The following is a 23,564-nucleotide window of genomic DNA, read 5'->3' as shown; positions in this document are numbered from 1 at the left end:
GCGAGCGACAAGGTCAGAAGCTGCGCCGTTGGAGGGAGTGTAGATGAAGGGATCGAGATACACTCTGAGGGGATGCAGAGGCCAACGGAAATACTTGAAAAGAAGACCAACAGTCAGAGGCGATGAAAATGCGAAGGCGACTGCAGGTGTCGCAATTCACCTCGATCTCAACTCGATATCATGTGGATCCACGTCCGCGGCTCGGATAAACTGCCGCCGACAGCAAAAAGCCGATCTGCTGGAACTTTCTCTCAGTGCTGTGTACTGCGGACAGGACCACGCAGGACTTCGATATCTGTGCCTCGCTCATTCGACAACCGCCGTGCAGACATCTCCGTCAACAGTCTACCTTGCACTGGCCCTTGATGAGCGTCATAGCAACCCCAACCGCGCTGGGCGGGACGGCTCCCTTGCGATCACTCTTGAGGACGACGTCGCAGTGTCCCCGACAGCGGAATACTTTTACTCGCAAAGCCCAAACCAGACGATTTTACGACGCTGCTGCCCCGAAGAGACCGGTACCGCAGCGCTCGCCCTCGGCGTCTCCACGATGTCCGTCGCATCACCGACGGCCGTTCTCCGCAACCCCGGCATTCCAAGCCACGAAAGATCCCTATGCGACCCTGGGCGTGGGAAAGAACGCTACGGCTTCTGAGATCAAGAAGGCCTACTACGCCCTAGCGAAGAAGTACCACCCTGATACCAACAAAGACCCGAACGCGAAAGAGAAATTTACCGACGCCCAGTCAGCATACGAACTTTTGAACGACCCCCAGAAGAAAGCCGCGTACGATCAGTTCGGCGCTGCTGCATTCGATCAGGGCGCCGGATTCGACCCTTCCGCTGGCGGTGGACATCCTTTCGCAGGTGCTGGGGGAGGGAATCCCTTTTCCGGGTTCGGCGGAGGTTTCGGTGCCGAGTTCAATTTTGAAGATTTGTTTGGCGCATTTACTGGCGGCGGTCGCCGTGGCCGGAGAGGAGGCGGGCCTTTTCAAGAAGAGATCTTGGTCGGCGAAAATATTGAAGTCCAGACAAATATTTCTTTCATGGATGCGGCCAAAGGAGTGAGTAAGAATATCACCATTACGCCGCTGGTACAGTGCGGGACTTGCAAAGGCGATGGGATGAAGCAGGGATCTTCAAGGCAGACATGCAAGCGATGCAACGGTACGGGCACGCGAGTTCATGTGATGCAGGCCGGCTTCCAGATGGCCTCTACGTGTGATACATGTAATGGGACTGGGACAGTGGTGCCCAGGGGATCTGAGTGCAACACATGCTCCGGTAATGGTGTGGTTCGGAAGAGGGAGACTGTCGAAGTCGACATCCCCGGCGGAGTCGAGGATGGAATGCGCCTGCGGGTCGCAGGCTCGGGTGATTATCCTCCCACCGGGCTATCAGCAAACCCCAAAATTCGGACACAGCGTGGGGACCTGTACGTCTTCATTCGCGTGGCACCAGACGCACGGTTCAGCCGGAATGGAGCAGACATTCTCTATACCGCCTCGATACCTCTGACCACGGCGCTGCTTGGTGGTGAAGTGATGGTACCGACGCTGGACGGTGAGGTCCGAGTCAAAGTTGCCACGGGCACGTCGACAAATGATCGGATCACACTTGGTGGTATGGGCATGAAGAGGCTGGGTGGCCGGGGTGCTGGCTCGTCTGGCGATCTGCGGGTGGAGTTCAAGGTACAAATGCCCAAGTATCTGACTGCCAACCAGCGGACAATCATTGAAATGCTGGCGGATGAGATGGGCGACAAGACGGCCAAGAGGATAATGAACGTGGGCCAGTACAAGAACCAGGACAAGCAGTGAGTTTGTAGAGTGAGACGACAGGCAATTTGCTAATCTTCGTCTCAGAGCACCTACAACAGACAGCCCGGCCTCCAAGCCGTCCGATAAGAAAGCAGACCACAGGAATGAGGGATTCTTGAAATCTGCGTGGCACAAGCTCACTCACCAGCATGATCATCTGGAGACCGACAAGCCTGGAAAGGAGAGCAAAGCGGAGCAGCACGAGGATGACGAACCCAAGAAGGCATCCGGTTCTGGCTGAGTGACTGAGCGTCGATAATTGCACAATACCCTGCTCCTGTTTATATACCTCACAGCGACGGCGATGAGATTGGATCATGTGCATTTCAGAAAGGGAATCCACTGGGTGATGGCTGTGACGACGAGTGTACAGTATCTGCGTACAACTGGATGGTTGAAGCCAGTAGAACTCCCATCATCTGTAGAACACCAGACCTGTCAAAAGTGTTTACTTCTCAGTTGTGGATGACGGCTACCTCAGTGAAACCGGAGAGAAACCTGAGATGAGCCTGATTGAACCTGAGAGGACCCTAAGATGAACCTGAACAAACCTGAGACCAACCTGAGTGAGCCTGAGAGGACCCTGAGATGAACCTCAGGTATGCGTGAGTCTCAATTCCGCATCCTAAATCGGTCGTGCCGCCTGGGATTCAGTCACTGCCGTCTGATTGGCGGAGCTTCTCCTCGTCACTGTGCAGTGGCACGGGCACAGCGGGACTTTACAGATCTGGGCTCCCGAACTGGCTTGCATGCCACGATGCTGTCTGCCTCAGACCTGGTTCGCAGAACGATCGGATCTCGTATGTCCAAGGCTGCCACTCTTTCAAGTTTTCGCTCTTCAATGCATTGATCCGTCGCTTCGTCGCCGCCTATCCCCCGAGTCGTTCTACGACCGGTTCCCCTCACCGGCAGTCAAGATGGTGCAAGCGCCCATGATATCTTGTCCGTTGAAGACGACATCCGAGGTCAGCTGGGTCGAACCGTTGTCGCAGTACATCCGCACCAGCTACGGTGATGATGCCGGCAAATATGCAGAAGAGATTGGCACACTCAACAGGCTGCGGCAGGACATGAGAGGGGCTGGCGCCGACTCGGCTTCAGGAAGGGACTTGCTGTACAGATACTATGGGCAACTGGAACTGCTAGACCTGAGATTCCCTATCGACGAGGCGCATATCAAGATCTCGTTTCAGTGGTTTGACGCCTTCACTCGGGCGGCGACGTCTCAGTACTCGCTAGCCTTCGAAAAGGCATCGGTGATCTTCAACATCGCCGCCGTGCTCTCATGTCATGCCGCTGCTCAGAATCGTTCCGAGGACAAGGACTTGAAGACTGCCTATCATTCTTTCCAGGCTTCCGCGGGAATGTTTACCTATATCAACGAGAACTTCCTCCATGCGCCGTCGATCGATCTGAACCGAGACACCGTCAAAACCCTGATTCATATCGTGCTTGGCCAGGCGCAGGAGGTTTTTCTAGAGAAGCAGGTCAGGGATGGCAAGAAGCCAGCACTTCTGGCCAAACTCGCCGCTCAAGCAGCATTCCTGTACGGTCAGGCCAAGGAAGGACTCGAGTCGGACCATGCACGGGGAGTCTTTGAGAGTGTATGGTTGAAGCTGATCCAGATCAAGGCTTTGCACTTCTCTTCACTAGCAGAATACTACCAGGCGTTGACTGAAGACGAGACCAGCCAGCAAGGTTCCGCGATCGCGCGGTTGCAGCTCGCCGAGAAATCGAGCAAGCAGGCATACACCTTTGCAAAATCTTTCCCTGCGACTCCGTCCTCGGCGTCACAACTAGGCTCAGAGACTGCTTCGGCAATGCAATCTATCACTCGAAGACAGATGGAGACGGTGCAGGAGAAGTTGGTGTCCTTGGTTAAGGATAATGATTACATCTACCACCAGACAGTACCGGCGGAAGCCTCATTATCTCCAGTCACCAAAGTACCGGCAGCTAAAGCGATCCCTCTTTCTGAACTTTATCAGGGCCAAGATATCCAACGAATCATTGGCCCCGACATATTTCAGAAGATCGTCCCCATTTCTGTCACCGAATCGGCCAGTATGTATGACGAGGAGAAAGCGAAGTTGATCAGATCCGAGGCGGAAAAGGTCGAGCAAGCAAATGGCGAAATGGCTGCGAGCCTAGACTACCTCAAATTGCCCAACAGCCTTAACGTTTTGAAAGGTGGTCTGGAACAGGAAATGGGTGTTGACCGAGATTTCGAGCAGTGGTGTCAGGAGATTGCGAACCACCAATCATTCAACACCGCCTTCGAGCAACTCCAGAAAGATAAGCAGACCGTTCTGGACAGCTTGGCCAAAAGCTCCAAGCAACTTGACATGGAGGAGAGCGTGTGCGAGAAAATGAGGTCCAAGTACGGTGCCGACTGGACTCAGCAACCCAGTTCGAGGTTGACGTCTACATTAAGAGCTGACATCAAGAGCTACCGCGACACTGTGGATGAGGCTGGAGCCAGTGATGCGCAGCTCTTTTCCACGGCCCGCCAATACGAAAGTGATTTTGAGGAAATGCGAGCTGCCGGCGAACAAGGTGACGCGGATGTCCTCTATCAGCAAGCACTGATCAAGGCCGGGTCGGGATCGAAAAGCAGAAGTAAGTCGGGAGATGAAACGACGCTACTGGATGAGGACTACGGCGAAGGCGGTCTGTCAGTGATGGATCAGATTGCAAAGGTCGAAGACTTATTGCGGAAACTCAACCTCGTCAAGCGCGAGAGAATGCAGGTGTTGAAGGACCTGAAAGAGAAAGTCCACACCGACGACATCTCGAATGTGCTCATACTGAACAAGAAAGCAATTGCCAATCAGGAGAACCAGCTGTTTCAAGCCGAGCTGGAAAAGTTTCGATCGCACCAAAACCGATTGATATCAACCGTGCATAAACAGTCGTCTCTGTTAAAAGAATTGACAAAAACCTACGGTGACTTGCTACAAGACAAACGGGTGCGGTCAGATCAGCAAAGGTATGACGCTATGCAGAAGAGCAAAAACAGCGTCATGAACAAGTATCGGAAAGTGTTCAATGCACACGAAGATCTCCTCCAAGGTCTTATGCGGGCGCAGGGGTTTTACAGTGAGATGAAGGAGAGTGTTGATAGCCTGGAGAAGAATGTCGAATCTTTTGTCAGCAACCGCAGAGCAGAAGGTGCACAACTACTGCATTCGATCGAGCAGACTAAGAACAGTTCGGCGGATGGTCAAGCGGCGGCCGAACAGAAGCGAATGCAGGAATTGATGAATCGATTGTCCATGGAACCCAAGCCGATCTCACCTCTGCAAGCGGAACCTCCTGCTCTTCCTCCTTTACCGCCGATCAACGCATCAAGGTCTCCCGGTCCCGTGTCGCCATCATATCCTACCACCAATGCCGATCCGAGATTCACAATTCCTCCTCGCCATTCGCCTGCGCCGGTTGTGCCAAATGGGTATTCAGCTCAACTCCAGCCACCCTCACAGCCGACGAATCCCTCACCGGTCGAGGCGCAACACGCTTTCGCTCAAGGCGCCGCAACCCCGCTGTCATCCGCCTACAATCCTATGGCATATCCGGAAAGAGTCGCTGTCACTTCACCCAGTCAGCAACCTGGCGCATATACTTTCTCGCCGGTGACCTCTCCCCTTGGTCCCATGAACACCTACCTCCCCCAAGGATCCCAGACGCACCAACCACTCGCGTTTGCCTCCCCCAGTCACCAATACTCCCAGTATAATTTCCCTCCTCAACCTCCGAGTGGCCCTGGAGCGTACCAGTCCCCCTCTCCTCATCCACAAATGCCTCAGTCGCAACCGCCTTATCATCAGCACCAGCATCAGCCGTATCAGCCTTCTCCGTCGCCCTACAATATGCCGCAGAATTACGTGCCTCCGCCACCACCTCCCGGACCACCTGGAGGTGGTTCGACCACGCAGTACCCCCCTAATCCAGCTGGCGCATGGGCGAGCGGGCCCGGTGGGTACGCGAATTATACGCAAAGATACCCGCAACAACAGCAGCAGGCGCAAAGCTTTCCCCTGCCTCAGCCAGGGCAGCCTCAAAGTGGTGGCGCACAAGACAGTGACCCTTGGGCGGGTCTGAGCGCGTGGAAATGAGAGAACGCGGCTCCAGCGATTTTGTGCGACTAAGGGGGAGGTCGAGATGGACGTAGCGCAGTACCCGAGGTCATACTTGACGCAGTCACTACCTTGCAATGAATGGGATGCTCGGTCCGAAAAGTGCTAGGGTGGCACCTAGAAGTACAAGTGCCGAAATGCACGATACTGCGCTCCTGGTATAGTTGTGCATTTGCTCGGACAGTGATCTTTGTCAGTTGCTTAAATTACTCGTTGCCCAGGGTACAGCGTCGGGCTCGAGCACCTGTGATTCATGCCACAATCCATACAGAGCTCAGGATGGACTTCGGTGTACTCGCATCCGCAAGGACTCCGGCGACCAGAGGTACAGCATCTTCTCATTTAGCGGTGCGGCTCCCGTGAGTGACCCTAGAAATACCGCCCCCGGGCGCAGGAGAGTATGATCGGCCCATTGCTTATCACGGTCAAGCATAGCTAAGAAGTCTTGTGAAAGATCCAAGCTGACCAAATCCCCTCTTTTGCCATTTAAGCTTCACCAAGTCGAATTACAGCTCTGTATGAGTAAGCCCACGGATTGCGACTACGAGCTACATGCAGGCAATCTGCACTAGGTACTATTAAGTAAATAGGAACGTGGCGGCCGGATAACTTGAATGAAGTGATAATGGGCTTATCGCTTTAGTTACTACCTAGGTAGGTTACTTATTAGCCTACTGCTGGTTATAGGTAATTAACTAGACAGAGTGCTGAAGGCTGAAGCGAGATATCGCGGTTTATGCATGACCTCGCCTAGTGAGCTTAATTAAATCAAGCTTCTGCCAAGTTCTCGGAGTCCACAGGCACATACTCCGTACTTGGGTTGGTCTATTCCTGTCATCTCAGTGGTATACTACGCCTGCTTTGGAAAATGTATTCCCTTGGCGAGATGCGCTGTCCGAACAATGCCACGATGGTTCCGTCGGACCCGAGAAGCATAGACAAGACACAATCACCGTGGCCGAAGAACATGATTAGATATATCCAAGGGTACCAGATGAAATGCTTCTCTTCTGCAGCGTCTCACAACAGCACAATCAAACTCAAAACTGCAACCTGTTGATCAGTTCTCGTGCTTTCTTGCATTTCCTTGTGGCCCTTGTTTCACAGCACATCTAATTACTCATTCCATCGACATTCAACATGAAGTCCTCGGTTGCAGCCACGACTCTGTTTGCTCTCATCAGCGGCTCTGTGGCGGCCCCGTCCAATCTCCGATTTGCGAAGCGCGACCTTCCCAGCGGTGACTGTGTTGCCCCGGGTCCAGACGCCACCGCCAATGCGATCAACGCCTGGGACAGCGATGTCCGGACGGTCAATGCCTTTCTTGAAGCAGCACCCACTCTCGGCTCGGTCGACATCCTCCTGTCCATCCAAACTCCCCTGACAGCCGCGGAAGACGAACCCAACCAGCTCCAGGTCTTGGCCTGCGAGCCGGCCGTTTTTGAGGGCACGCAGGCCCAGGCCGCCGCAGACGCTTTGTTCGACGGCTTTGACGACAACGTCATCGTGCCTCTAGGAAACATCGTTGCCAGTCCAGCCGATGCCACCAATGTCGCGCACCAGCTGGCCACCATCAACCAGTTCCGGTGCTGCACAGTCCTACCTAGTCTTGACATTTTGTGGCAGACAACTGCCGCCAATGAAGGATTGGTCGGTAGCGGGCCCATCGTCGCACCGAGGCCTTCAACATGTGCTGCAATCACATGTTAGAACCGAGACATTGCTATCTGCCTGTTTCCTTGGAGTTTGGGACCATGCATGATCAGCTGGAAGGGTAATGGCATAGAGAGGCATTGTCGCAGAAGCAGGAAACTGGCGTCAGCGCTAAGGAGACATTACTATGAGCACACATTCATTTAGCCCCATAGCATTACCATCACTGCAATACTAGTCCTTCCGGCGTTTGGCGCAGCAACATACCTTCCATTCGCGTCCAGATGTGTACGGGTTCGTTTGTTTACCTAGAATGGATAAAAGGAGAGATGTTTCTTCATGTCCGCCGCGATCGATCATGCCGTTTGAAACCGGAGGCATGCCGTTGAGCCCACGTGTAGCGTGACCGAGTCTTTGGCCCTACCATGCTAGAGCGACTCTCGGTTGAACCCATCAGATCCTCGCTGTCTTGTGGCTGATAGCGGTGGGCACAGTTGATGCTCGAAGCCTGGGAAAAGGGTGCTGAATCTGTTTAAATTGACTAAACTCGCGGGGCCCGCTTCTATATGCAACTATACCAGCCACAGGAGGCTGAACGCCCCACTCCGCAGTCGCCAATGGCAGTTTCCGGCTTGGCAGCTTCCGAGGTTGAGCCGTACTCTGCAAATCTTTTGAACGTTACTGTCGAGACTGTAGACTGCCACTTCCACCTCTCATACACGCCCATAGATCGCATTCCGCAACAGCAACGGCCATGCCATCGACGCACAAGAAAGACAAACCGTGGGACACGGACGACATAGACAAGTGGAAGGTCTGCACTGCCGGGTCTCGGTCTGCCATTATCAACTGCTGACTTCTCTTTAGGTCGACGAGTTCAAACCCGAGGACAACGTCGGTGGCACTTTTGCGGAAGAGTCATCGTTCGCATGTTTATTTCCCAAATATCGCGAGCGCTATCTGAAAGAGGCGTGGCCTTTGATCACAAAGGCGTTGGAGAAGAGGGGCATTGCATGCACACTCGACTTGGTCGAAGGCCGCATGGAAGTTCGAACAACCAGGAAAACATTCGATCCTGCCTCGATCCTGGATGCTAGGGATCTCATCAAACTGCTGGCTCGCAGTGTGCCTGCTCCCCAGGCCATCAAAATACTGCAGGATGATGTGGCTTGCGACGTGATCAAGATCAGAAGTCTGGTTCGCAACAAGGAGCGATTCGTCAAGCGTCGTCAACGACTTCTCGGCCCCAATGGGTCGACCCTCAAAGCCCTCGAACTCCTCACGAATACCTATATCCTGGTGCAGGGAAACACCGTCAGCGCCATGGGTGGCTATAAGGGTTTAAAAGAGGTCAGAAGAGTGGTTGAAGACTGTATGGCCAATATCCACCCTATCTACCACGTGAAAGAACTTATGATCAAGCGTGAACTGGCAAAGGATCCTGCCTTGAAAAACGAAAACTGGGACCGATTTCTGCCCAACTTTAAGAAGAAGACGCTCAGCAAGAGACATGAGCCGCGCAAGGTCACCGACAAGTCTAAAAAGGTCTATACGCCCTTTCCGCCGCCACAAGAGAAGAGCAAAATCGACCTGCAAATTGAGAGTGGCGAGTTCTTCCTCGCCAAACACGCCAAAGAGAGAGCCCGCGAGGAGGAACGTCGGGAAAAGCAGAAACAGAAGAAAGAAGAGAAGCAGCGACAGCGAGAACAAGCATTTGTCGCGCCGAAAGAGAACACAGTCGAGCGGTCGAAGAAGAAGAGGAAGCATACGGACGAAGACGGAGTGGAGAGGTCAAAAGCAAAGAAAACCAAGAAGACGGCAGAATGAGCGGTCATCTCGTGCAATGCTTCGCGCAAGTAGTCGGGGCACGTTGAATGCTCGTTGGTGAAGCCAGCCGGACCCGAGGAATGGTCTCGTATCCTCCTGACCAAGCGACAAACAAATTCAAGAGCATGGAGCACACCCGGATGTCACTGCTGATTGCTGCATGCTGCAGATCTGTCAGCACCTGTACGACGAAAGATGTGGAGTGAAACATCAGTACCGGAGCCCGGCGGCGTTTCCAACCTTGAAAGAATGCACTGCGAGATTCTCCTTTCGCAATGGCCGTCTTCATGCTGTTCCACAATCATGGTCTCGGCCCAGAACGATGTGACTGCATGGTCTTGCATCGCAGAAGGCATCGCATCCAGCTCCCTCTGCAAATGCTAGCGCATTGCTGCAGGAATTCTCCACGCTCATTTCTGAGGTGCAGCCTCGCACAAATCCAAACGCCGACCGGCTATCAACAACGAATCAGAGAGCAGTCGGCGAATCCCTCGCATATCTTGTCCACTTTCCGCCTTACCAGAGCCGATGCCTCCATCAAGGGCGTCGAGACTCCTTCCAGACGCCTTCTAGGGCATCTTCTGCGATCTTCCTCATTCCGGTCCACCGGTCTTATCTTTAGCAGCTTGGAAGGTTCAGTGTCAGTTGCCGTATGCTTGACATGATTCGATGATACCACATGGCCGCGCAGAGTCTTATCCCCATGAGATTCGAGGCTACCGTGTTCACCTTGGCGGTTTCCGCGTTTGCAGCCGTTCAGATCATATTCTTCTCATGATTAACCCGTGGGAACGACGGGGCGCAGTAAGCCTACGGTCAAGAGTCGCCCTGGAGTGGCAGCACTCTGATCAAGCCACACCAATCTTCTTGACCCTCAGTCGCCCATCATGGCGTCGGAGCGAATGCAGCTGCTTGAAATGCGCGCATACCTGGATGCGACGCAACAAATCCGATCTATGAGGCTCCACTGGTAGACGGTGTCGTCGGTAGGATACCCGGTAGACCCTCTTCATATGTTCATCAGCCCACTGCGGTAAATCGGCAGCAAGCACCGGGCTCGCCTTCCCAGCATTCCACCAGTCACGACCAGGACAGCTCCAGCTCAGCTTTCACCCTTCGGCGAACTCTCATTGGAGACACACCAGGTGACAATGTGCCAGGCATGCAGTTCTTGTGCTCGGCGAAACTCGAGTCACGCCGAAGCTAATGCAAGCTGGTGAATAGTTTCGCCGTCCCGAAAGGGCCGAGCAACCCCTGTCTGCGCTGTCACGCTCCCAGACACGTAACAGCTCGCTCGAATTGACGTCGTCCTTGACAGACGGAGAATCTGGGCGAGCGTGCGCGCCTCGATGTTGGGCAGTTCTCTCCACTTCCCCAGCTTCGAACACGACAAAGACCCCTGCCAAATGGACCGATTTACAAACCGCTTTGCTTGAAAGGGTCAAGCTCTGCCCACGATCCTCGTCGGCTGCACTCCCCAGCTATGAGCAATAATCCTTTCTGCATCTTGATCCACTCAGACATGACCCCGGGCATGGGCTGCTTGCGCTTCAGATCCGAAGCCTTGGAAGGCACTGACGAGAGCATAATTCTCTCGACCAACGGCGGACATTCTGATCGCGGGATGTATAAAGATGGCCGGTCGTCCGCTTCAGATGACGCTCTCTCCATCACGATCAACAGCATTTCTTCCGCAATCGATCCTCTTGATCATTCCACATCCAGCAGCGCTCTCGTGTGAACCCATATCGATCGTTGTACCCCCGCCCCTGGTGCGACATATAACAGTTGCTGTGCGCGTCCTGCTTGTAACGTCCCAGCACAACCACTCTCCCTCACTATCCTAGTTGTTACTTGAAGGACCATATCACATCCCATCGGCATGGCGGACACTGTCGAACGCGCGCCCTCCAATGCCGACGCAATGGCCAGCCAGCGACGCAAGAGCGTGGCCAACAAGGGCCTGACAGGCGCTTCGGCCCTCACTGTCAGACAGTCCATCTTCCCCATCACCCTTGTCACGGTCCTCTTCTTCCTCTGGGGCTTCGCCTATGGTCTGCTCGACGTGTTGAATGCAAAGTTTCAGAACTCGCTCAACATCACTGCCGCCAAGGCAGGAGGGCTACAAGGATCCTACTTCGGAGCTTACTTCATTGGACCTCTGACATACTCTGGTTGGATCGTGCGAAGATGGGGTTATCGATGTATGTTTGCGGTATCAAGGCGATCCGAAGCCTGGCGCTAACCTTTGCCCAGGGACATTTATCACCGGGCTCTGCATCTATGGTGTGGGTGCGCTTATGTTCTGGCCATCCGCCGTTTACAAGTCATTCCCCGGCTTCTGTGGTTCACTCTTCATTGTCGGATCCGGCCTCTCCACGCTGGAGACATCGGCCAACCCGTTCATCGCGACGTGCGGGCCTCCACGCCTGTCCGAGTTCCGGCTTGAGCTCTCACAGTCCTTCCAAGCCATCGGCTCTGTCGTGGCTCCTCTGCTGGCTTCTCGGGTCTTCTTCAAGGACACGAACTCGACGGACCTGTCCCACGTACAATGGACGTACGTCGGCATTGCTGCCTTCGTCTTCCTGCTTGCCGTCGTGTTCTTCTTCAGCCCTTTGCCGGAAGTCACAGATGCCGACATGGCTCTTCAAGCCGAGCAGTGCTCCGACTTGACTGGCTACCAGGAGAAGCCACTTTCCAAGCAGTACAAGCTCTTCTTCGGTGTTGCGGCACAGTTCACCTACGTCGGTGCTCAGGTGGCGGTTGCTTCCCAATTCATCAAGTACACCGAGGAGTCGGCAAAGGTCTCCTCAGCTGTCGCCTCTGACCGATACGCCATTGGCCAGGCTCTCTTCGCCATCGGCCGGTTCGCTGCCGCCGGCATGTTCATGTTTATCAAGCCTCGACTGGTGCTGTTGGCCTTTATGACGATGATCATGGTCTTCATCGCACTGTCGATGGGAGTCTGGGGCGAAGGTGGCGTGGCCTGCCTGTCGTTGGTGTTGTTCTTTGAGAGCTGCATCTTCCCCACCATCTTCACGCTCTCCATCCGTGGGTTGGGTCGCCATACCAAGAGAGGGTCATCCTGGATCGTGGCGTCTGTCTGCGGCGGTGCTCTGTTCCCTGCGCTGACGGGACTTGCCGCCGACAAGATGACTTACCACAAGGCCATGTGCGTGCCTCTGGTTGGCTTCTTCGTCAGCTTTGTGTTCCCGATCTACTTGAATACTGTGTGCAAGAAGGAACTGGACGGCTTCCGCGAGACCAAGATTGGATACGTCGATGAGAGGCGCGGGACCATCATCGGGGATATCAAGGACATTCAGACTTTCGAGGCAATGCAGAAGAAGCACTCGGTCAATATTGAAAAGGTGTGAGCAGCACGCAGGGATAGGTTGGTTGCACTATGCCCACGTGCTTGGAGGCAGGAATGATCATCACATCACGTTGATTGAAGAATACCAACTCAGGTAGACAGGAGATCAATTTGATTGCCAAAGTCCAACCCACCCTCTCCCGGGTTGTATTCTGACACCCGTCTACCTCTGAATACTTGCCTGCTTGCCTGACTGTCTGGCTGTCATTCATATTCCTATCTGTGACATACCTGTCCTCAACTAATTTGACGATTCAAAGGGCTCTCAGCAAACGGTGAAGAACGATCCCGTATACTACGAGTATTACCCATCCAAGCCGCGTGCCATTGAATGATATGTCAATTAGAGCTTGTGACGGAGACGGAGAAAGAGAGAATTTGTACGAGGGGTGGATATGCTTGGAGTTTCGTGTATAGGATGCGGTAATTACAAGTAGCTCGGATCGACACGGGCGACGATAGTCGGTACAGATCTTGGGACCTTCGTGTCGCGGGTAGGTCAGGATAGTAGGATAAGTAGCTCGGTTCGACGAGGCGGTGATACAGGTCGTGTTTACTCCGTACATACACGGTCCACTTAGTAGTACTCTATAGTGTGTAGTGTGTAGTGTAGCTAGAACTAAGTAGGCGGGAGGACGCATCAGCGAGCCAGCCTCCTTTAGTCTATACTCTCTCTCTCTCTCTCTCTCTCTCCCTCTCTCTCCCTCTCTCTCCCTCTCTCCCTCTTTCTAAGCCAGGTTATCAGCTGGATCTGATGTATAGAGTACGAAGTACCATCCAGAGTACGGAGTACAGCAGCCCCTCGTGCCTCTCCGTGTGATGGCAAGGCTGTCTGATCGCCCACACATGCCTTACATATCTAGGTACATAAGCCTAGAGGCTCGGGACTTGCTGGCATCGATCAGTAGTGCAGATTCGAGGTGCTGGCTGGGCTGGGTTGGCTGGATTGGCTTGAGCTGGCTGATCCATGACAGAGTGAAGGCGTTGAAGCACCCATTTATTCTCAGTCGTCAGCCCGCCCCTCTTTTCAGCCACCAATCACCAAACGGTCACTTATGTATACATCTGTACCGGAAATAGTAGATGGTAGTGCGATGCGACGGATTCCAGCTGAAATATCCCGGGCTGTATGTCTATATGTCTATATGTCTGTATGTCGGTACACCGTATGCGCGCTTCTGGTCTGCTTCTAGTTCTAGTTCAGCATCTGGTACTAAGCATCCCCCGTCCCCTCCACCTGCCGCGACGAGGAGTATATACAGAGTACGAGGATGGGGTACATTCGGTGCTGTAGGTACTCTCTATCCGTCATGGCGTGGTCCACTCATCTTCATCCTCGTCCCATCCTAGTCCCACGTTACCAAGTACACTGTATATAGTACTCACTCCGTACGGAAGCACCCGTCCTGGAATTTCCGTTGGTCTCTGATTCTGATTCTGATTCTGATTCAGCTGATGTGTGTGATGTGACGTGACGCGACCACAACTCGGGCAATCGACGCAATTACTCGATCGGCCAAGTCGGTCAATTTGGCTTATTCCTTCACGAGGCATATTGTACTGTATCCCACATGCACTGTAGCTCGAATATCCCTGTCCAGTACTCGTACGAGCTAAAAGGCAAGAGTAAGGAGAGTCCCCCGTCCTTACTTCTTATTAGAACAAACATCTCGACTCCTTTAAGCATGATTAACTCGTGTGGAATACTCCGTACAGAATACAAGCACGGCCACCAATTATTCCACTTCTGCTTCTGCTTCTGCTTCTGCTTGGTTCTGCTGTCTTCAACTATACGAGCACGGGCAATCCTCCGCTTCGACCTCTTCCCTACCTAGGTACCCGTATTCTGCCAACGCCAGGCCACATACACTGCTCAGAACATGTTCAGCCCCCCTTCACTTCCACCTCGTATGCTAGCTCGCTTCGATCAGCTGGCCGCCTGGCCGCCTGGCCGCCAACGTCCGATGCGGCGTACAGCCCTGTACAACGCACCGACGTAGTGTACGTGAAATGACTGGGCAAGCAAGGTCACACGAGAAAGGATTGGGATCAATCATGCTCGTGTCTGACATTGGCTCGCCTAAGGTTTGTGAGATGTATGTACAGTACCCCGCTTGTGCGTCCACGCGTGCACGAGCTCACTCACTGGTCAGTGTTTATCTGTGATGCATGGGCAGACGGTATGGTCGAGCTCACCTGCTCGGTCAGAGGACTGCTTTTAAACGCAACGACACGTCCACACTTCTGGCTTGACTCACCTCAACTTGACTCGACCTGACTCGCCTCTACAGTACATCACTCAGTCACCAACTTAGTCACTTTACCTTTAAGTCGACTCGCGGGCAGGCAGGTCACTTCACAACATATTCCTCCCCCCGGACCCCTATTAAGATGACCTTACCAGCGGCTCGCCCGACTCTATACAACCGCGATCCTTATACTTTCTTCAACGCCTCTTCCGTGTCTCCTCAAATCCTCAATGTCATCCTTTCCATCTTAACGTCCTGGGACCAGGCGTCCACCGACTACGCCTACGCCGAGCAGTTCCACCCCAATGGCGTCCTCCATGTCACACCGGAGCCTTCGGTTGGCAAGGAAGCAATGCGGCGACTTCACGACTCGATGATCAATCCCTCTGATGGACCGGTTGTCGATCTGCAACATTATCTCGATAGGATCTTTCTCATGCCTAGTCCGCCAGAGGGCAAGACCGAGGTAGTCTTCACAGGAAAGTTGACAAGTGTGCTCAAGACGGGTGACGAGGTGACGACCGATTTCGCCACGTGGCTTGTGCTGAGTACTAGTCACGACGCCGCTGGGGAGCTGAAGGTCGAGTTGCTGAGAGTTCTGTCCGATACTGGAGAGCTGATGGCGAAGATTGGCGCCATGATGGTGCAAGATGGGCAAAAGAATTGAGGGCGACTGGAACCGGTGTATGTATACTTGAAGATGGCAAGAAGGGAAGGGAAAGATAGTGCCTGGTGTCTTCCGTCCCAGACTGACCGGCTCGTCGTTGATTGACAATTGTGTGCAAATATGAGAATCTGATGGCAAAGCTATTGGCGAGCACAAGTGGCTTTGGACCAAGGGCTGGGCTCGTGTTGTCCATTCAACATCTCCGACTTACAATGACCAGTCCAATCATACCTGCACCTGGACCATAGGCAGAATAAGAGTGCTCTGGCTGTCCTTCTTCGCCTGTATTTCCCTCCCTCTACGTCGAGGGTTCTTGCTGCTCCCTCGCTTTGCTCCTTGCTAGGCCCTGGCTGGTCCAATCATACCTCACCGTGTCTTTCTGCTGAGCGGAGCAGATGCAATTCTTCTGTGCGAGTCGAGGTCTTGCTCTGCCATGAATGACTGCGACCAGTATCAAACAGGGAGGTTCCCGCATGCGGCTGCAAGGGTATGAACTCCGATCCACCATGAGAACCACGCCGTGCTTGACTTAGCACTTGTCTCAGCCCACTCAATTCATACATGACGATCGCCCGGCACACCAGCGTGGAAGCAAGATACCTCGCCACCACTGTGACGGCGTCGCTCGTCGAGATGAACAAGATGCTTGAGAAGACCAGCGTTCCGTACACAATGTGCAGCACGGTGCCCATGGAAGTGAACCAGCTCAGAAAGATATAGAGGTATGTTTCGTCCTTGATTTCCAGTCTGGCCACTTCTCTTGCCGCTGATGGTGTGAATTCGGCGCATATCCTTCTCCAGATGTGTTGTGTCCATGATCTGGTCACGTTCGGCTCTAGTAGGACGATCCTCGTGCGCAAATAGACCGACCACGTGCCAAAGAAGTGGACGGCAATGGCCAGAAACGCCCAGAGCGCAGGCAAGAAGGCGTCCTCGGGAGCAAAAGAGCATACGGTCTGGATGCAGAGTTCGTAGCTCACAAAAGCCAGGTTCACGACCGCACCAGCAGCCATGATGTACTCAAAGGAAGAGATGAGCGTATTCGCAGTTGGTCCCATGGGCAAGATCTTCGCCGTGCCGGGCTTCTTGGCCAGCAGGTCCTTCGTGTCGACATAGTCGAACGTTCGCATCGGGGACACAGCCGGGGCGCCAGCTGCCAGCAGAAAGGCGAGAAACGGTCGTCGAAGGGCAACCAGCCCCACCTCAACGGTCGTCGAGCCCACGCCGCCCAATGTGGTGGGAAGGAGACCTAGTAGGACCGCGGCGGCGGCAATGTTGGACTTGCGGGTTTCGTTCAGATGCCCAAGGATACAATCGATGACGGGTGTAATGGTCATGCTCAGGTAGTCCTTCGGCGCCTCTTGGGTGAGGTATACCTGATACTCTTGCCGGCAATCGCGCTGCACGATCTCCTGCAAGACCTCTCTGAACTGCCCATACCAGCTTTTGAAGTGGACGGCAGCTTTGGATTTCGAGATGAGCGAAAGGAGGACGAGCAGGGAGATTCCCCTGCGAGACGCCATGTCGAGCCCCGAAAGGCCGCACGTCTGTCAGGGAATGGATCATTTCACCCAGGGCAGATGAGGCTCGAGGCCGCATATATGTATTCGTTGCCAAACATCATACCACGCCCCCACTCTTGGGGCATAGATTTATTTTTATCGCCTGCTTGCAATAGTGACGAAAGAGGTGTGTCCGCGCCAGTGTACCAGTCCGTCTCAAGCGTTTGGTGGGGGCGCTGCAACGTCTTGAGGCTCTCTGGAAAGAGTAAAAAGTCACACAGGCGAATGGCCGTCACAGCTGTCCAATGTGCGACGAGCAGTACGAGCGGCGAACTTCTCTCTGATGGGTACTCCATTGCACATTGGAAGGCCAGTTGATAGGGCTGGGAATGAATGCGCCCCCATGAGCCAGGGCGACAATCGAAAAGTGCGTATGAGGACGTTCTGGCTGGGGAGGCCGGACATTCTGCATGCTGTTGGCAAACACTCCCAGATGCGGAAGGCGATAGAGAAAAGACTTACTGGGCGCCGCGGACCTGCGCCGTACACCTTTCCCCAGAAAGAGGTGGCTGCATATTGTGGTGGCTATGACTAAAGGGAGCTGTAGGGATGAGTGTAGGAAAGTGAGGTGGCTGGCAGTTGCTGTACACAGTAATTTCAGACAAAGAGTGAATCATTCACTTTACCACGTCCTTCACTTGCAGATTCAGACTGTGGGCGTCAATGGCAGCATACTGTCGTGGTTACTCTAAGGCCGATCATAAACTCACCATCAACTCACCATCAACTCACCATCCACTCACTATCAACTCACCTTCAAGTCACCAGTGGCTGACCGGAACTCAGCAATGGTTTAGTCATCGTTACTGCCCAACTAGTGCTAGGGGCTGCAGCCAATTTGGTTCGGCAAGGAAAGCACGAAGCTCTCCACGAAGATGGGGTACAGTTAAGTACAAGAAGGCACCTCGAGAGCCAAAGTCCTCGCACAATCCACTCGCCCTCATCATCGCCGTAGACGGAAGCAGAAGCAGAAGCAGAAGCAGAAGCAGAAGCAGAAGCAGGAGCAGAAGCAGAAGCAGAAGCAGAAGCAGAAGCAGAAGAAGGAAGAAGAAGAAGAAGAAGAAGAAGCGCAATGAGCTGATCGGTAGTATGGACCTTTAACCGCACGGCTTGATTGTGTCCTTTTGCTCTGGCCTGGATTGTCAGCCAATATGTCGTCTCCATCGACCTGACGAGGCTGACGTGCCTTTCCGGGGCATGGCCATGTGAGCTTACGGGGTTACGCCTGAGCTGACCTTCTTGAGCCGTCAAGGCCTACTGCTCGTGGTACGGCCATCTCCATCTGTATTCGGATCTTCACCGGCATCGTGCCGTTGGAAGTCTGCATCATGATCTGGGCCGTCCACATCCACGGATCTGCTTGGCGTATTTTTTTCCGTGGGCAAGGGCATTTGATGACAGACCTGCCGGTACGAGGTAGGAAGGAGAAAGATTGACATCCCGACCTGGAAAGGAGGAGCGTAACAAGACCTCCTTACAGTGGCTGATATGCAACCACTGGATGCAAAGGGCGTCGAGAAGGGACCCGCAGGAACAATTTGAAGGGAATTCATTCAGACTCAGATTCGTGGCAAATACGAGCCATTCAAGTGAGCTCAATCGTTCTATCCGTCACATTAGTATGCTGTCCAATCAACAGTTGCCTGAGTCTCGCTGGACACAGATTATGGCTCCCAGTCTCGGCCCAGGCAGCAAGACGATCGTAGTCGTACTGTACAGTCCTCCGTGACGCCATAATGCCCTTTCTGACCGAGCTCTGCTGTGATGGCCGCCATCTGAGAAGAAATAACATATCATCCATGGCTTAGTATCGAATCCGGCATCATTTGCCCGAGTATTTGGCCTTCCCGAAGGAGAAAGGTACGTAACGGTATTTGATCATGTGCTGTATTTGTCGTCTCACTGATAAATTGTCAGTGGGTAGGTCGTAGCAATATGCCGTACAACTTACTTGTCAGAGAAAACAAGATCAGCCAGTACATGACGAGAACCGGCCAGAAGACTGGCAGGTTGAACACCTCGAACCAACTGCAAATAAAGCTGATTGTGATTGCCCGGGTTGCAGCGTGCCAGAACTTGAACTCCGGCAGCCTTCTGATGAAAGGCCTGAACTCATCATCTTGCTTCGTGGGTAGCCCGGAGCCTTCACCATCCTCAATGCCTTCGTCCTGCGACAGGCTGGGATCGAACTTTGGCTGAAGGAATGCGAGGAAGAGGTTGAGCAGGTAGATGCCGAGACAGTAGGCGACAATGTACCAGCCTTGTGCAATGACGATCCGAAGGAAGAATAGGACGAGTATGGCGCCTGTCGAACACCATCGGTAGGCGACATAGGGAGTGGATTTATCGAGGTACGTTTGGTATTGCTAGCAAAGAGCAGGTTAGCTGGGTCGGTCGCTCAAGAGTTCCTTTGTGTCCATACTCTCAGTAGCCTGTTGCCTTGTGTACTGATAGCGTCGAACGGTGTCGTCTCAGGCTCAGGCCCGTCCATATTGGCAGCAGCGACAGGTGGCGCGGAAGCAGACGCAAACTGTGCTGGGCAGGGTTTGGCGCACACGCTTCGAGCCTCAACAAAACGCAGCTGCGCGGAGAAGTCGACGATTGAAAGACACGAAGGGAACGAGGGTCGTGCCGCAAAGGTGGTTTCGGCGCGCGACAAACAGCAAGCTGAAAGGATAGTGAAGGGTCAAGATCAGGGAGGCAACTCCACTGAAGCCACGTCTTTTTTTTGTCGCTCGCAGCCTTTTCGCAACTCGGGCGGAGGGTTTCGAAACAAGAGCCAACTGCGCCACACGCCCAACGCCTGACGCCTCGTCCGCCTCAACTCGTATGCGGATCGAAAGGGGGTTTGGGGCAAACCCCGGATTAATGTTAATCCTTATGCGGGATCGCGGCGAGACTTCGGCCTAATCACAGCCGAGGACCACGAAACTGCGGCTCCTGCGGTTGTCATCGGCCACTTCCAATGCTTCATATTCAGTGCTTGAGAAGCCCACCTGCAATTCCTATGTCTCGCCAGTTTCTTCCTCAGCTCTCACAATGACTCCCTTGAGACTCCTGTCACGCCCAGTGACCGCCCTCTCAGCCGCTCCACGATCTCTTCCGCGTCTGGTCCGATTCCAATCCACATCGGGCAGCTATGAGAACATCATCGTATCGAACCCCCGGCCGGGCGTCGGTCTAAGTACGGTTGGCTTGAGGATTGTCACGGGATGTCCCCCTCGCTAACAGGAGTAGTCACACTGAACCGACCAAGAGCTCTAAATGCCCTCTCAAGTGCCCTGTTCGGCGAGCTCAATAAAGCACTGAAGAAGTATGAAGAGGACAATGATATTGGTGCCATTGTCCTCACTGGGAATGACAAGGCTTTCGCAGGTAGGACCAGCCACATTCGGAGCGACATACTAGCTGACACCTCATGAACAGCCGGCGCGGACATCAAGGAAATGGCACCCTTGACCTTTTCTGAGGCCTATGTTAACAACTTCATTGCGCCCTGGTCCTACTTGACGACCCTCCGAAAGCCCATCATCTCAGCTGTGTCGGGCCACGCTCTTGGTGGAGGCTGCGAGTTGGCCATGATGTGCGACATACTATACTGTACGAAGACGGCCAACTTCGGTCAACCTGAGATCAAACTGGGCACCATCCCTGGTGCAGGCGGCTCCCAACGCCTGACGGCTGCGTTTGGCAAGAGTAAGGCCATGGAGATTATTCTCACTGGCAACAATTTCAGTGGGGAAGATGCAGAGAAGTACGGTCTTGCAGCCAAAGCCTTCGACGGCGGTAACAAGGAAGTCCTGGAGGGCGCTCTGGATACGGCCGAGAAGATCGCAAGCTACAGCCGAGTAGCTGTCCTCGCGGGAAAGGAAGTTGTCAACAAGAGTCAAGATCTGGGTATTAGAGAGGGCGTCGAGTACGAAAGACGCATCTTCCACAGCCTGTTCGGTAGTCAGGACCAGAAAATCGGCATGAAAGCGTTTGCCGATAAGAAGAAGCCCGAATGGAGCAATTCTTGATTCCGAGGGAGTTAAACGAATGGAGCAATTCTTGATTCCGAGGGAGTTAACGGAACTCTCCGACGGGCAATAAAGTCGGAGCAAGGGCTTCGTGCTCACCAGGGTTGTCCCGGCGGTTTGTGTACACTATGATCCAGCAGCCTCCTAAAACTGGCTGCAACCAGTCAGATACGGTATTGAGCGACAAGGCTGAAAAGTCCAAATACAAGCCTCTTCCTCCTGACCTCTTAACCCCGGACTTTTCTGTGGCTGCAGCAGCCCCGTTCAAGCTCTCCATGCCGGCTTCGCACGCTGACATGAGGAGGGTACCACATCCTGGGTTTCCCTGGCGTACGGACAGTAATTCTAGCCAACAATTTGCCTATGCTTGGAGTTTCCCCTGTCATCACGTTCTCATGACATACCAAATCCTCTTGAGGTTCATAACGTACACGTAGTGACAACAATCTCACGAGAGAATGGGCCCGCCCCCGCTTGGCCGGTGTTATATGTCCAGGAGGAGTGTCTGCTAAACAGGCGGAGTTAAGCCAGAAGGTACAGTAGTTACTGTGCGGATGTTCGTTCCTCTGAAGCAAGCTGGGGCAACTGCTCCCCAGGGTTGTTGATCGTTGGCAATACAATGGCTCCCTCTCTTCGCTTCACATGTGTCAGTTCCCGCTATCGCCACTGTGACACTACCAGCCATTTCGACATAGTGCCGAATCGAAAGATTAATGTCAGTGCCTTGGCCCAGACGAGATTTGCCGCGCGCTCTGATTGGGGTAATCAATAAATGCCATGGGAAAGCGGGATCCCAAGTGGATGGATTTGTGGACATAGTGGACAGTATTATTCAAGTGGTTTATGCCATTCTCCACCGGCATGACTGATGGATTACACACGAACCAGATACTGTGCACAAGCACAGGCTGCAGCCCAAGCTTTTGGATACCACACACCGTCCACTCCATAGTAGGAGAGTTCATCGCACGGGGAGTGAGTGGTCCAGCATTTCGCTGTGTACATCCTCCAGCTGCGACGTTGATCTGATCCCTGTACACAAGGACCAGGTACAGTAACACGTAGCGCCTCCCACACGCAGCATGTTTTAGGCAGCACCATTTGGATGCATTTTGCCTGTTTGGCCTCAGTTTCCAAATTGTAGGCGGTATGATTCGCCTCCATGACTCCATGCGAGATCACCTGTTGGGCACGATTTGGCGCCTCAAGGGACAGGACTGTACCTTGTACGAGCATCCACAGAAGTCCCAGAGGACTTTAGATGGTATGAGGTACACGTGAAGGCGAGCATTTTGCTTCGCCCCATCCAATTGCGGTGTTGATAGGAGTCCTGTGCCTGGGTACGAGTCAGTGTCGATGCAGCCCGCTGTCCACATACGAGTTACACAGTAAGCGTTGTGTCGGCTTCGATCCCCCGGAGCGACAGGGTCCGTTTAACTCGTTCCTTAGATGCTAATTAGTAATACTGTGGATGGAGTACTGTGCCTCGTGTGGTTGAGACGCCAGCTTGGCAATGCGAACGTGGACAGACAACCGGATAAGGTCGAGCTATGGAATTAGTCTGGAAGCAGACCCCTCCTTACGCCGGAGGAAATGATGCGTTATCTCCTCGCCTTTACTACCCGATATAGTGTCGGCCATCCTACCGGCTGAAGGACGCGAACCACTTCTTGTCCTCATGTAACCCTCAATCTGTCACCGACAGCGGCGGTGTACGAAATCGATGCCACGGCCAGCCGATCCATGGCCTTCAGCCCTCACCACCGGCTGAAGCCTTGGCTACATATATCAAATTCTTCCTGGCGTGACTCGGACGATACCACCAATACTGGCCACTGGATGAATAAGCCTCTCGTGGCCAGTAGCGCAATACCGTGTTAACCCCTGCTTACCTCGTAGTCGTGTCACACAATAAGCACGGGTGTCAACCGAGACTCCACAGCCTCGTTAGGCCCGCCATGTTGCGCTACTGCTTACCTGTGTCGTACAGGACCTGGCTGGAACGACACTTTGCCCAGCCAGATCGGGACCAACGCATGTAACTCGCTGACATGCCATTCGCTTGCCAGTTGGGGCTTTCCAGGACCCTACCCTCCGGCGGGGTAGTGGGACCAAGGATGGGGTCCGGCGGTAGAGCTCGTGTCTCTCGTTTGGTCGATTTCACGATGGCTCGTTGCTTCAGGAATATGCTCCTGTACAAGGTACTCTTCGCACACGAATTCTGCGTCAGATTCTCTTGGCCAGCTTCGGTCGAT

General features: G+C 53.7%; 9 protein-coding genes across 9 annotated transcripts; 7 read left to right on the top strand and 2 right to left on the bottom strand.

Moving 5' to 3' along the window:
- Positions 1 to 365: 365 nt before the first annotated feature.
- G647_09565 (chaperone DnaJ) lies at positions 366 to 2,061 on the top strand (the record flags this gene model as incomplete). Its single annotated transcript, XM_008725559.1, has 2 exons — positions 366 to 1,816; positions 1,866 to 2,061. The coding sequence occupies 2 exons, from the start codon at positions 366 to 368 to the stop codon at positions 2,059 to 2,061; spliced, it is 1,647 nt and encodes a 548-aa protein (XP_008723781.1).
- Positions 2,062 to 2,737: 676 nt separating this feature from the next.
- Positions 2,738 to 5,935, top strand: G647_09564 (uncharacterized protein; the record flags this gene model as incomplete). Its single annotated transcript, XM_008725558.1, has 1 exon — positions 2,738 to 5,935. The coding sequence occupies one exon, from the start codon at positions 2,738 to 2,740 to the stop codon at positions 5,933 to 5,935; it is 3,198 nt and encodes a 1,065-aa protein (XP_008723780.1).
- A 1,161-nt stretch (positions 5,936 to 7,096) lies between these two features.
- Positions 7,097 to 7,666, top strand: G647_09563 (uncharacterized protein; the record flags this gene model as incomplete). Its single annotated transcript, XM_008725557.1, has 1 exon — positions 7,097 to 7,666. The coding sequence occupies one exon, from the start codon at positions 7,097 to 7,099 to the stop codon at positions 7,664 to 7,666; it is 570 nt and encodes a 189-aa protein (XP_008723779.1).
- A 697-nt stretch (positions 7,667 to 8,363) lies between these two features.
- On the top strand, positions 8,364 to 9,436 carry G647_09562 (uncharacterized protein; the record flags this gene model as incomplete). The annotated part of the gene is made up of 2 exons (XM_008725556.1): positions 8,364 to 8,423; positions 8,477 to 9,436. 2 exons carry the CDS (start codon positions 8,364 to 8,366, stop codon positions 9,434 to 9,436), a joined length of 1,020 nt encoding a protein of 339 aa, XP_008723778.1.
- A 1,882-nt stretch (positions 9,437 to 11,318) lies between these two features.
- G647_09561 (uncharacterized protein) lies at positions 11,319 to 12,813 on the top strand (the record flags this gene model as incomplete). Its single annotated transcript, XM_008725555.1, has 2 exons — positions 11,319 to 11,640; positions 11,693 to 12,813. The coding sequence occupies 2 exons, from the start codon at positions 11,319 to 11,321 to the stop codon at positions 12,811 to 12,813; spliced, it is 1,443 nt and encodes a 480-aa protein (XP_008723777.1).
- Positions 12,814 to 15,203: 2,390 nt separating this feature from the next.
- On the top strand, positions 15,204 to 15,728 carry G647_09560 (uncharacterized protein; the record flags this gene model as incomplete). The annotated part of the gene is made up of 1 exon (XM_008725554.1): positions 15,204 to 15,728. The coding sequence occupies one exon, from the start codon at positions 15,204 to 15,206 to the stop codon at positions 15,726 to 15,728; it is 525 nt and encodes a 174-aa protein (XP_008723776.1).
- Positions 15,729 to 16,087: 359 nt separating this feature from the next.
- G647_09559 (uncharacterized protein) lies at positions 16,088 to 17,251 on the bottom strand (the record flags this gene model as incomplete). Its single annotated transcript, XM_008725553.1, has 1 exon — positions 16,088 to 17,251. One exon carries the CDS (start codon positions 17,249 to 17,251, stop codon positions 16,088 to 16,090), a length of 1,164 nt encoding a protein of 387 aa, XP_008723775.1.
- Positions 17,252 to 19,112: 1,861 nt separating this feature from the next.
- On the bottom strand, positions 19,113 to 19,781 carry G647_09558 (uncharacterized protein; the record flags this gene model as incomplete). Its single annotated transcript, XM_008725552.1, has 3 exons — positions 19,113 to 19,192; positions 19,242 to 19,656; positions 19,713 to 19,781. 3 exons carry the CDS (start codon positions 19,779 to 19,781, stop codon positions 19,113 to 19,115), a joined length of 564 nt encoding a protein of 187 aa, XP_008723774.1.
- Positions 19,782 to 20,329: 548 nt separating this feature from the next.
- G647_09557 (uncharacterized protein) lies at positions 20,330 to 21,309 on the top strand (the record flags this gene model as incomplete). Its single annotated transcript, XM_008725551.1, has 3 exons — positions 20,330 to 20,474; positions 20,528 to 20,665; positions 20,717 to 21,309. 3 exons carry the CDS (start codon positions 20,330 to 20,332, stop codon positions 21,307 to 21,309), a joined length of 876 nt encoding a protein of 291 aa, XP_008723773.1.
- Positions 21,310 to 23,564: the final 2,255 nt, after the last annotated feature.

The sequence above is a fragment of the Cladophialophora carrionii genome (assembly GCF_000365165.1).
Source record: "Cladophialophora carrionii CBS 160.54 unplaced genomic scaffold supercont1.10, whole genome shotgun sequence".
Classification (NCBI taxonomy): Eukaryota; Fungi; Ascomycota; class Eurotiomycetes; order Chaetothyriales; family Herpotrichiellaceae; genus Cladophialophora; species Cladophialophora carrionii.
Note: the sequence above shows the minus strand (reverse complement) of the source record. Positions and strands in the feature narration are given on the sequence as shown.